Raw genomic sequence first — 12,933 nt, 5'->3', positions numbered from 1 at the left:
TTCTTCCATGATGTCTGTGTGACACTAAACAACCGATAAAGGATAGACTTGGGCTGCTGAACAGCACTGATGTGTATTCATTTGAAAAGATGTACAAAAGTAAGGTTAACATTAACATATATACACGTAAATGTTAAAATGCATCCCATTCCTTCCATGTACTGAAATTCTTTAGAAAAATAGAGAGCAAGAACTGACAAGACCTACGTATCACTTAACTATTTTATCTTCCTCCCTTTCCTTCTGTCTCACTGGTTTTATTATCTTTTTTAGCTCACTTGAATAGAAATTTTACAGGTTGTTTTGTACCACACATACATAAGAAGACTCTGGAGCTCACTGGGACCTCTACCATTCCTCAGATTCAAAGCTCCTGAAACCAGATACAGAAATATGAACTCATTAGTTTCCTAATGCAAACAATAATACTAAACTTTCTGTTGGTAGAACTTTGCAAAGACATTTCATCACAATAACCTTTGATTTGAAATAATTCTGTTAAAGTGCTTTTCAAAGTAGTGCTCAGCAGGCAGGTGGTATTGTGCAATATGTGTAGTACAAGCTCGCATTACAAATGATGTCACTCAAACCAATAACTGAAGGAAAGTTAGCAAGGCTAATAAAAACCTACTAGTGAGTCTGCCTAAGAAATGCATGTGGTTGTTTAGTATGGTGTCTGTACACAATTATCAGCACTATATAAAACATGATTCTCTCTCATTATTTGGATTGGGACATGCCTTTTTTTGTGATAAGATATTTATATTCCATAAATCAATATATAGGCCACACTTAAATATTAGGACTTGGACTATGCTCTTTATTTTCTCATTTATTTGTCTATACATGGCTACCTACTCCATGGCTTTCTTACACTACTCAGTGCTTTGAAATTCTGCCCAACATTCCTTAAAAAATACTGTGAGAAAGGTGGAAAAGAAACACTCTCTGGAGCAAAAGTTAAAAAAAAAAAGAAAAGAACAAAAAAATTCAAGGTATTGAAGTGGAATCCATAGATCACTTCTTGGAGGACACAGTTGTAGGGAGCAAGAGCATTTGCTGAAGCTGGTAAAACAGCTACAGCCAGGCTATACAGAGCAAGACAATATAACTTCTCTTCCCATTTACATGTCATCTGATATGATTCAAACAACAAAGTCTTTCAATGTCGTTTTCCACTGATACTCTGAAAATCGTCTCGTATCAAAAGCCACTGTTTATATACTCTTATATATCCATTTAGTAATACAACACATCTACTTACCTATGCTTCCTTTGTCTACAAAGTCATTTAGCGATGTTTAGAAAAACGCTAAGAATTTTATTTCTAGAAAAATACCCTTTTCCTTGTGTTCCCCACAGTTCATGCTTTGAGCCAAATACTACCCTTGAATAACCACAACAGTCAGCAGCACTGGGAGGAATGGCCAGATATCTGACAGCAGAATTTCACACTCTTACATTGTTGTATAAAATGCATATAAAGCACCAGGGAGAGGGGCAGAAGAGGGAGAGGGAGGATGGAGTATGTTTAAGGGAGTTAAACTGAATTGCTTGGATGCTGGAATAGGAGATTGGAGAAAACATGCACCTGCCATATATCTTATCCATTTCACTAAAATGATATTTGAAATCAGGCAATGCTGATATTCCCAGAATTAATAAATAAAAAGGACTTCCAGCTAAATTAATTATCATCCCACTACAGTCTTTATATAATGTGCTATTTACAGTGAAATACAAAAAGTATTTCATTCCTACAATTACTACAAAGAGTGTATGTGATGCAGAACAGCTTTTACACTAGGCAAGGGTATGGAACCTGTAGTCAAAAATAACAGTGAATTTCCCCCCACTTACCAGTGCAACAGGTGTTCAATGCAAAACAAACTGTGTTCACTCCCTTTGATTTCAATGCATTATCTCTAGCAAGCTCGTAACAGAGTACTTTGTCACAGTCATTTTTCTAAGCTCTCACCAGCAGCACAACAGTTTAGGTGAAGGAAAAGCAGTGAGCTGGCTGCAAAGTGGGAATGCAGAGGAATTGGCAAGTGTAGAAAAAGTGGACAAGCTACAAAAATTTATTTTCCAACAAAATAACTCTCCACAAGCTGTGTAAACTTTTCTTACTAAAACAAATACTCTAAAACACAAAGATTTTACATTTCCAGTGAAACACTCACAGTAACATTTGCCTGTTTTTACTCTCCTGAAGTCTCAACAAAGAGCCAGCAGATTTATGCTTTCTCAATTACCTGGGTCAGTAAACTCCCTCATATTCCCTGACTGCAATTTGGAGTTTTAAATTAATAGACAGAATGAAGAAACAGACTTGTTGGGCTTTTGAGTAACCTTTGTCTTCTTCAGTAGATTCTCATACTTTGCTGCCTAACGTGCCCATGCACTCGTACGCCCATCCACCACCCACCCACTCACATACACACCTCTGTCATATGTGCTCTATTATTCTGACAATAGAACAAAAATTAAGCTGTGCCCATTGCAATTTTGTAACCTGTACACAGAAGAATAATTTATAGTGGTAAATTCATTATCTTTACCATAAATTTAAAATGCAAAATTGGGTTTGCAAGGACAGCATAAGGTATAAGAGTTAGACCCTTTATCTCAAGCACTCATTCGTATTTACAATAAGTATAAGCTTTCTGCTACAGAAGAAAAAGTATTTAGACTGAACACTGTTACAGATTTCCTAAATGAGGCTAGTTCCAGTTGCCAGTAATTCAAAAGCAAATCTGCTGACTTGGCATTAGGACTCTAAAACAGTGTGATCAAACTTATATAGTAAGAAGGTGTCTGCAGAAATAACATTTATAAACTGTATATACAGTACACAGTACCAGTACATAGAAAATAGATTTTGACTTTATGATCCCCTGTGTGTAAGGCAAGACTGAATTCCGTCTTCAAATGGAGTCCACCAGAGGTACAAGCAACAGATAGTGGCTCTTAAATCAATATGCAAATCAAGTGCTTACAAATTAAAAATCAGAGCAGACAAAAAGTTTTAGATTTTTTTTTTTTTATGTGCTGATTCTGGCTTGCTGAATACACGGGAAGTTATTAAACATCAAATGTACCTTTTTTTAAAAAACACTAACAACACCTTGATGGCAACAGATATTGTTCACGTGGCAGCTACCAAAAAACAGCTTGAAAAATGGCATAGTACAACATCAGGAACTCTGCAGTTGTACTACGCTAATTCATATAGCGCTAACCAAAAAAACAAGTATATGAATATTCTATTTCATGCTATTGCTATGCAAGCAACAGCAATACAAATCAGCATACAGAAGGATACCATATGTTCTGCAATGAAGAACCCAAAGATATTTTCAAGGGGCATTGTTACAAGACTTCAAAGAAACACAAGACTGCCGGAGGCAAAAGTTACTGACGGATGTAAACATCCCTGTTCCATTCTCCTGCGTCATTACGTTTTTTCGATATCACTTCCCCATCCTTGTCACAATATTGGTCCCTTGATTTATGACGACTACGCTGTTTGTTGCATTCATTGTGGTCCTGCTCGCGGTCCCTCTCCTTTGAGCGATGCCTTGATTCTCTATGTCTGTGATCACTGCTCCCGTGGGACTCGTCTCTATGATTGTGATCCCTGTGAGAATCATAGTGGTCACCATGCTCATGTGAGTAGTCCTCCTTTGGCTCTACATAAGCCGAATCTCTGCTGTCTTGTGTTTCCGAGTCAAAAGTTTCTTGCCTAGAAAGGCCTCTAACACCACTGCGATGGTTGTGGTGTTGGCTTGAGGAAGAGCGATGCTGGGATTTCTTGATGGGTTCAACCCGTGCTTCCTCTTCAATTTGTGAAGCGCTGCGTTCAGGGACTGAATGGTCATTCCTCTGGTCTCCTTGAGATCCCTGCTATCACAACCAGCAGTAAGTTCACATACATGAAGTACACATTTAAACACTTTCCCCAATATCAAATTCAACTAGAAAGTACATGAAACCAATAAAATTTAAGTACACAACAATCCACTTTGAATCTAAACTAAAAAAAAATAAATTAGAATTCAACTTTTACTGAAAATTCAGTATTATAATACAAACAATTCCTTTCACTCTCATCAGAATGGAGGGTGGCACTTGGGTTATTCTGTGACACTTTCTCATCTCCTGTGATGTTTCTGACTATTCCAGTTAGCAATAATTGCCTACCACACTCCAGACAAAAAGAGAGCATGCAGAAACAGGACAAACTGCAGAAAAATTAAAGAGGACATGCCAGGAGAGGGCAGGTATCAGTTGAGAATTTACAGATGCCTGCTTGGAAACAGCCACTATGGGAACGTGATTTTAGAGGGCTGAGGAGGTGGATTCTAGCAGAGAACCAAAGTACAAAACCTTGGCTCTTTTAGAGTAGCTTTTTTTTAAAAGAAAAAAATGCAATTGAATCTGGTATGAATAAAGTTTGTATTATGATACTAATAGTATCACTGACCTTCTGTTTTTCTCAGCAATAATTCCATTTCTTCATCGTAATGAAAAATTAAACTTTGATATCATAATTTTAAGAGCTCAAGAATACAGACCATTGCCAAGAAAAGCAGGAGGAGAGCAATATTATCACCTATAGAATTTCCTAACACACCACTACTATTAAAGGACTGAAATGAAAATTACCAGGTAATAACAAACCTACTCTTCACCAGCATAATGCTTTGAAATCACTGCAAAACGAACAAGTGGCATTATTTAACTCATTTGGGGGTTTCATTACATTAACCTGCTTTTATTCCCAAACCACAGCCAAAGACGTTTCAAGCATAATTGCAAAATTTTAATAAATAGTTTATGGTGAAATTGAATTATCCTTCTCACGTGAGGTGAAGAACGTCAAGACAAAATCATCTCTACTGGCACAAAATTAAAGTAGGCTTTAACAGAGTTATACAGGCATTTGTTTGTGAAACTGTTCTGAATTTACCAAAGTTAGTCTAAAGTTTGCCCTCCTATGTTCAGAGTTGTCTAAAAATAAGGATTGCCTCCAGGGCAGCTCACGAATCTATCTTCTTTCTGTCTTTCTATTTTGTGGAAAAGAGGTAGGGGAAGGAGGAAATGTTGTCCTTCAGCCACAGATCCTGGCAGGTGGGTTTCCCAGCAACCCAAAAAGTAAAATGACAGGAAATTGGACAGGAACAAATCTGTATTTTATCAGAAATTTATAAAAAGCAACATATTTCAAATCAGCAATTTGATAAATTTGACAAATCTTCATTTTCTAAGAACATTTTGTTCTGTAAACTTCCCAGTGACTAGCTGAGTTGCTCCATGTGTTCCTAATTTAAAACAAATGGTATAGATGAGAACAAGGTAACAGAAAAAGCAGTAAATTTTCTTTTTTGTTCTTGTTTTTATGATTCTCAAGAGGATTCTGATTTGCCAGAAAAGGAATGTAGTAATTGTAAACATGAATAGATGTGTTCAAGGTGAACAGAAATGACTCAACAGAGGTGAATTATAAATGAAATCAAGTGAAAAGCTAAAGAGCCTAAAGCAATGCCTGCTTTGGATGTGTAAACACATTTTTATGAGTTCACAACCATTACTGTTTTTAAGGCACGTAAACTGGGTACACACATGAAACCCTTTAATTCTCATATGGTCAAATGTCAACTATGTATGTACCTATATATATATAATCATGACTAATAAAATCTGTCATTGCTGTGATTTGAGAACAAATGCAAAATTTGAACCTGCTTTGAACAGAATGCTACTTTTACAAACTCAGATGCATCTTCTCTGCTATGACAAATACATGTGGAGGAGCACAATGAATAAATTTAGAACCAATACCTGCAATTTCCAAATAGTGTTAGGGCTATTGGGATTTATGGGCAAGTTCATTGACATTAACTTTCCCTAAATATTACAGGGACACCAAGCAGGCAACGTCTGAAACTGGATTAGGGTCTGGCTTTGTGGTTCATAACAAAATTAGGGCTCTGATTTGGATTAGATTCCACAGTGCAGGAATTTTATGGCCCAATCTCATAAGGCTTTTTGCCTAAAATGGAGAAGTTTGAGATAAGCCCATTTCATTTTTCAGGTTGTAATTTCAAAGAAGTAGGCATTTTTGGAAAGAAGTTTAAGCAGTGTTGAAATAGGAGAGAGAAGTCTGTGTCCACCGAGTCAATTTGGCTTGCTCCCTATTTCCATCCAGTGGTCCCTAATCGCCTGCACCACATGTGCGTGTGAGGTTGCTCCAGTCTTCTTTTTGGAGTTAGTCAAATATTTGCCTACATGAGGAAACCTGAGAACAGTTGTCAGAACAGTTTGCTCCAAAGCTCTCCATCAGATGGACAGGAGGTGTATGGTCTTCACCAACTTCATTTCAAACAGTCCCAGGAGGCCTCACACTTCCAAGCACCTCGTGCCATGCAATGCACACAGTCAGCATCGCTCTATAAAAATACCACTCTGGCAGCTGGCAACACAAATCTCTCATTACAATGTACACCCGGGACTGAAAAACCACAAAAATCAATTATGTCTCATGGCAAAGGGGTGCTGCATTGGACCCAGGGGAGAATGACTCAAATGCTTTGCAGTGCGGATGTGGCCCCTCTAGGCCAAATGGCTGGTGGCATGGTTTTTCTCTGCAGAGCAGTACAAAAAACCAGCGCAGACATAGACTTTAAATTCTCCAAACAGAGGGTCTTAACACTATTGAGAGAATGGGTTCAGGCACTGTGATTAGAAAATAAACCCACTCTATTCCAAGACCATGACAGGCTCAGGTTTGAGATGTCAGCTGAAAATGTATCATAGGAAAATGAAACAAAAGGAATGTAAAAGTTCCGTGTTCTATAAGGGACCCCTCTTGCTTCGCACTTTTGGATTAGTAGACCTACAAACAAACTGTGAAACTGCAAATACATTCTCAGTTTTAGTCCTTAAAATAAAAGCCTGTTAATTTGTAAGGAGATAGCACAACATTCAGAAAAGTGTTATTAAAACTCTGTATAGTTTTTCCAGAGAATGTGGTTAATAAAATGAGTAAGTAAGTGAACTATAAATCCACACCCAAAAGGCGTAAAAAAACCTTGAGCAAAATAGTAAACATGTCTACAAAGCAAAGAGTTTATCTATCAAGTCTGCACACGACAATACTGAATTTCATACTCAGAAATTCTTCCAGCTCACAATTTTTTCAGGGTGTTTCAGCTCTGAGGACAGAAAAAAAGGCAGAAATAAGCTACAGCTTACAGTCTTTTTTCCTGCAACTGCTTTTGAAAGCAAGAGAAGGAGATACCTGCAAGGTGGCTGAAGCAATTTTTCTTGTCAAAGAACAAACCTGTCAAGTCTGTGGTCTTCTAATGGGAATTAAATTCTTTGACACAAAAAATTGTTTTGCAAGACCATAAACACAAAAAGCAATTTTTTAGCATTTTAATTTGGGTGCAGATATATTTTTTTCTTTGATTTTCTAAAAGGAGGCATTTTTCTTAGCCAAAGTTATGAATTTTAACTGACATAGGTCTGTAACTTATGGGCATATATGGAACTTAGGTGGAAATTTAGATGTTATAAGCCATTATTTGAGCTGGGACAGATATATTTTAACCCCCACTGTGATCTTCTCGGCCTCAAGGCGTTACTCGCTATTATAATGAAATAGCATCTTTAAAGACGTAATTTCATGCCATGCAACACATATAAAAAGGAGAGGATCTCCTTATGCTGAAAACCTTAATACAATTATACAAAGCAAAAGTTGAAGGAGAAAAGAGAGGAGAAAATATGCCCAAAGTCACCAGGCAGGTCAGTGCGGAGGTGGGAATAAAGCCTGTTTTTCCCAGCTCGCTAGACAGTATCCTCGCTGTTTAGAACATACTGCCTCTCAAGGTCATTCTGCACAATGTGCAGCAGGACTCAGGTTTTATGTAAGAGTTTGGCTTGAAGGAAGTATGTACTTTTCGCAGCAATGGCCAATGAATAAAAGAACAAAGGAAACACTGGAAGGGCCACTTTGACCTTGAGACTTCACTAATACAGTCAGTCATTTTCAACCTCTACAGCTCTATAGCCTGTGGGAAGATAGGAACAGATTCCCTCCAACATTTGTGGATCTGCTCTGTACATAACCCAATTTGTCATGCAGGGCCTCTGGGACTGGGATTTGCCTATTAGCGATAGTGTGCCCATCAGTCAGAGAGTTACCAGAGGCTGTAACATGCATAGTATTAGCCCAGTTTAATTCCGCTGATTGGATTACATATGGCCAGCTATAAAAATGCTCGTGGCTGGTACACATATTACTGGCACAGTGGTGTCCTGGGCACAATGAAATCTTAAGTATTCCACTTCACATCACCATATGTTTTCAGTCAGGCTGGCTTAGTCCTTGGAATCAAAACCAGCCCCCTAGTCAATACGCAAACACATGCTACTGTGAATACAATAGCAATAACAATAATGTGCGTGTATTTGCCTTTTATACTGAAAATGGGTGAATGTCTACTGAAAAAGCTCTTACTCTATCAACAACAGTAAGACATATTCAACGTATTCTAGTATCAGACTACCACTGTGCTTTGGAAGAGGAAGAAGTTGATAGAAAAAACAGAAGAGATGGCATAAAAACTGTACCTGTAAATTAATATTTGGACCTGGGCTAATAGGAAGAGTGGCTGTTGCAAGTGTGCGAGTGAGAAGCTGGTTAGGAGGATTGCTGCTAGGTGGATGTGTGGCCTTCCAGTAGGCTTCCAGATAGTCAGCAAGGTGCTCACAAGCATCTTCAAGCTGGTTCTCATCAAGAATTACATCGAACATTTCCTGATAAAGGAAAGGTTTTAGTGAGAATAAAGAGAGCTAAAGAGAGATCAGCTAGAGACATGGATGACCACACTTCCCATTAATCAAAAATGAACCACATTTCTAATACTTGTGTTAAGATATTTCAGCCTTTTGGTTTTATTTTTAAATACAATTGATACAAAAGACAGCAATCATAACTAGCACTAATGTTACACTTGCTAAAGCAAGTCCTCATGACTTCCGCTTAGTAATACACAAACAGTCAATGAAGATAGGAAGAGGCAGCTTGAACAAATCTTAAAACTAAAATATCCAGAAAGAAAGGTTAAATATTGACATTTTTAGCTATCGGAACATAATGGAATGGCAAGAAAAGGGATTCACTCCCCATAACCAGAATAACTAAGAGAAAACTAAGACAAACTGAGACCAATAACTAGTAACAGTAAGAAACACAAGTAATACAGATTATCCAGTTTCCAAGTGTTGTACAAATATTAGGTAAGAGATTAGTCACACTGTCTAATTTTAGGCATCTAAAGTTAGGAGGCAAGTTTCCTGTGTTCTCTCCCTGGTCAGGGAGACAGAAGTCCTCCTGAAGGCAGCTTTGAGAGCCTATGCAGGTCTCTAGCATTCTTCATTGACTTCTTGGGATGTGAGGAGACTAGTCTCTTAACTGAGATGCTTGAACTTAAATGATGAAAACATCCCTCTCACTCAGCTCTGTAACTATAGCAAATTCCCATATCTGCAACTGAAGTGAACCTTCATCTTCTGGTCTCTTATCCATACTCTTGACAGTTGAGTATGCAGGTAGTAATGCTTGCCATGTTTAAAACACAGCTGGGGTCTCATCATCTCCACTTCATAGGTGGAAGTTGAAAGAATTTGCTTCAGTGCACATCAACAGAAGAACTGCAGATCTTTGCTAAAACTGTGACCAAGAATGCCAGCAGTGATAGGCTGTGGTGCCATATACCCACGGGGAGCTATCCAAACCACCAGCCTTACCCTAAACTGCCAGAGATAAAGCACAGTCACTAAGAGGGTTCATTTTTAGACCAATAAGCCCAAAAGAATTATCAAGTAAAACAAATGCTCCGCTTGTTCGAGTGGTGAATGTATTCAGCACACATTCTAATAACTGCTTGTGACTAGGAATGTTTTTCCCTGCACCCTTGTGCAGAGCCCACAGACCTCAGGAGGCGTGCTGCAAAAAAGCAATAGTGACATATGGGTAGAAGAGGGCAAACATTCTCAGAAATGACGTAATTGACGTAATGACGTAAAAGAAAGGCACTTTTCAAAGATGAGACATAAATTAACAGTAACTCACAGGAGGACACTGTGCCAGTTTATCAGCTGCCACCATCTGAACATTAAGGTGTTTGGCCTGAGATTTCCCTCGAGATTTTATTAACCTCTGTAAAACCTGTGAAAAATAAGACATAATAAAAGTGAGCAGGTTCGGACTTACTGTACATACATAACCACTTAAAATGTTTACATTTTTAACTGCCCACTTGAGCAGATCAAGTTCTTCATTAGCTGGCTTCCCATGCTGTTTACATCCAGAACAAGCTAATTTTCATTTACTTCCCAACATCTCCTTTCCTGTTATGAGCACTAAAAAGTTCCCCTCTTATTTTCCTCTGCTGCTTCTGGTTTTGTTTGTTTTCTAAGTTGAAATGCTTTAATTGCTCTCCTGAGTTCTCTTCCCATAATTCATTCTCCTCTTTCAAATGCCCCTTCACAAGGTCTGCGCAGTACATTACCAGATGTTAAAGTTTACCAATCAGTCTGATATTCATTACATGAAAATCTTTCTTTCATTTCTGTATAACTTTGATTTAACAAGCTAACTGTTAGCATTACTTACGTGACTGATACTAAAAGTGCAATCTCAATTTAAAAAAAACATTGGAACTATAGCATCTTTTCCGAAATGGGTTTTCGTAACACCAGAGGCAAGATACTTTTTTGATTAATAACATTTCACCATCCAAAGGGAAGCAATAACAATATAGAGCTCTGAACTTTAATGAGGACATGTGATTATCTGCATTTACGACAAAAAAAAAAGACCGAAACAGCACAAATATCAGTAAAATATTTACCTTAGGAGAAGAAATCTTTACGTATACTATAATGGGAGCCAGAGAGGTTTTGCTTAGTTGAGCTGGGTGGTTAATGGTATCAGCATCCAGCACTACCAACTGCAGTGTCCTTGCTAGTTCAAAAATCCGTTCAATTTCACTTTGAACTTCAGCTGCAGATAAGTAGAAAATCAGAGTTATGAAAATATTAAAAGGCAATTAGTTTCAAGAAATGTAAAAATGTAGTAGACTGGTGTGTTGCTCCTCCTCAGGTTAGCAGGAGTTGTTAGCTGTGCACGTCCCTGGCACGCTAGGGAAACGAATGCAATGTTAACGAGAGCATTTTGCCCCCGGGTTGTTGCCCCTGCAGGCAGCACTGCCTGCCTCTCTCACCTCCACCGCCTCCTGCAATCCCAGCCTGGAGAGATCCTTTCTTACAAGACACCAGTCCATGTATGTAAGAAAAAAAGAGGTAAGAATGCTTGCTGCATCACATGGCAATCTTACTATGCCATTAATTTCCTATATGTAAATAATTTCAGCTCAGACTTTAATCTTATGTAGTAATCAATGTGCTCAAACTGGAGTGCCCGAGATAGGCATTAAGATGTACTGAGGTGTCTATATTAGCAGAAGCTCCTGTTTTTCCATTTACTTCAACTTATCAAAGCTCTGGAAAACAGTTTCCTTCATATACTGGCCTCAGTATGGCACCATATTAAAAATTTGATTAATATGTGTAAAACACTTTAAAAAAAAAATCAATAATCCAAATAATGCTATGGTATCCTCCTCACAACCCCAGGAGTTCTGGAAAGGTGATTTTCCCCAAAAAAATCATCTTGCCTTCTGGTAACTCATGCTGCCAGCTCCTCAGCACCCTGCCTGATTAGCAGTAGTTTCCAGGGCAAACCTCTCCAAGACAGATGGACTGTGTCCGCTTTCACAAGTGATGTAGAAACTGTCTTAGTTCCCAAATGAAAGGAAACTAAATCTTATAATAGCAAAATCATCCTTAAAATGGAATCACAATTTCCTGCTCAAATCTTGCTATAGGCTGACTTCACAGAAAAATTACAGAAGTTGGGTGATTTGTACAAGTCTATAAAGAAAGTTATAGAGCTAGACAAGATTGTAATTCATATAGGTTTCCCTTTAAAGGTCGTGCACACTCCATGAACCAAAACCAGATTAGATATCTAGCCCATTCAAAGTAAATATTAGAAGATAACCAACAGAAACTTAAATGTCAACAAGAGGTACCAAAAACTTATTTATTAGAGAGTTTCTTGAAATTACACTATCAGCATTTTATCTATTATGCTAGCACAAGCTTTACATTTGCTTGAAAGCACAGCCTATCTGATCTGGCTAGAGAGACTTTCCTAGAGCGAATGGTCTCTTTAAAGAGGTGTGAAGAGATTGATTTTTGTTATCCTAGAATAGCAACTGAATAAATTAGGTACCATGATAAGGTTGCAAAATTTCCAAGAGAGAGCAAAACATCCCAGCTAGTCTCCATTTAGCTCAAAGTCTTCCAGTTCCAAATTAGTAGGTGACTACTATGATCATTTTATAAATGAAGTAATGTCTTAAATGGCCATCAGAAAATCTATATATGATGCTCTCTATTGGAAGAGGTTGACATTGTTTTGGATCTATTAGAGATCACCTCCATCTGCTTGTAGTTATCTCCGATTTTGGCGGAGTACATGCCAATCAGTCCTTTACAGTAGAGAACATTGCAAGATGTGCACAGCGTGCTGGTATGGAAGGCACCGGTGTGTGCTTTCCTGCTTGTTGATAAAAGCACTCTGGCCCAGCTGCTGTCTGAATTAGGACCACATCTTTGAAGACAGAATGTCTGATGGTTCTTGGCACATTCACAATTACATCTTCTGCAACTTTGTTACATAGAGATATTGTTGGAATGACTGAATACCATTGTCTCAGTGATTTAGCAGAAAATAGTCAATAGTCTATCCCTAATTTAAGTCCAAATGACAACTAGAATAAACATATCAGAGAT

General features: G+C 38.0%; 1 protein-coding gene across 2 annotated transcripts in view; it reads right to left on the bottom strand.

Moving 5' to 3' along the window:
- Positions 1-2,065: 2,065 nt before the first annotated feature.
- The window catches only part of CACNB2 (calcium voltage-gated channel auxiliary subunit beta 2), a 261,310-nt gene continuing 250,442 nt past the window's right edge, over positions 2,066-12,933 (bottom strand). The window contains exons 11-14 of one of the 2 annotated variants that reach the window (XM_072854405.1): positions 10,926-11,077; positions 10,145-10,240; positions 8,641-8,826; positions 2,066-3,906 (exon numbers count right to left, since the gene is read on the bottom strand). In XM_072854405.1, coding sequence (XP_072710506.1) covers positions 3,415-3,906; positions 8,641-8,826; positions 10,145-10,240; positions 10,926-11,077 — 926 coding nt within the window. In that variant the 3' untranslated portion in view covers positions 2,066-3,414. The remainder of the gene's footprint in view (positions 3,907-8,640; positions 8,827-10,144; positions 10,241-10,925; positions 11,078-12,933) is intronic. The other variant, XM_072854406.1, reaches the window with a different exon arrangement.

Source organism: Ciconia boyciana, chromosome 2, assembly GCF_034638445.1.
Source record: "Ciconia boyciana chromosome 2, ASM3463844v1, whole genome shotgun sequence".
Lineage (NCBI taxonomy): Eukaryota > Metazoa > Chordata > Aves > Ciconiiformes > Ciconiidae > Ciconia > Ciconia boyciana.
The sequence above is the reverse complement of the archived record's forward strand: the minus strand, read 5'-3'. Positions and strand labels throughout refer to the sequence as shown.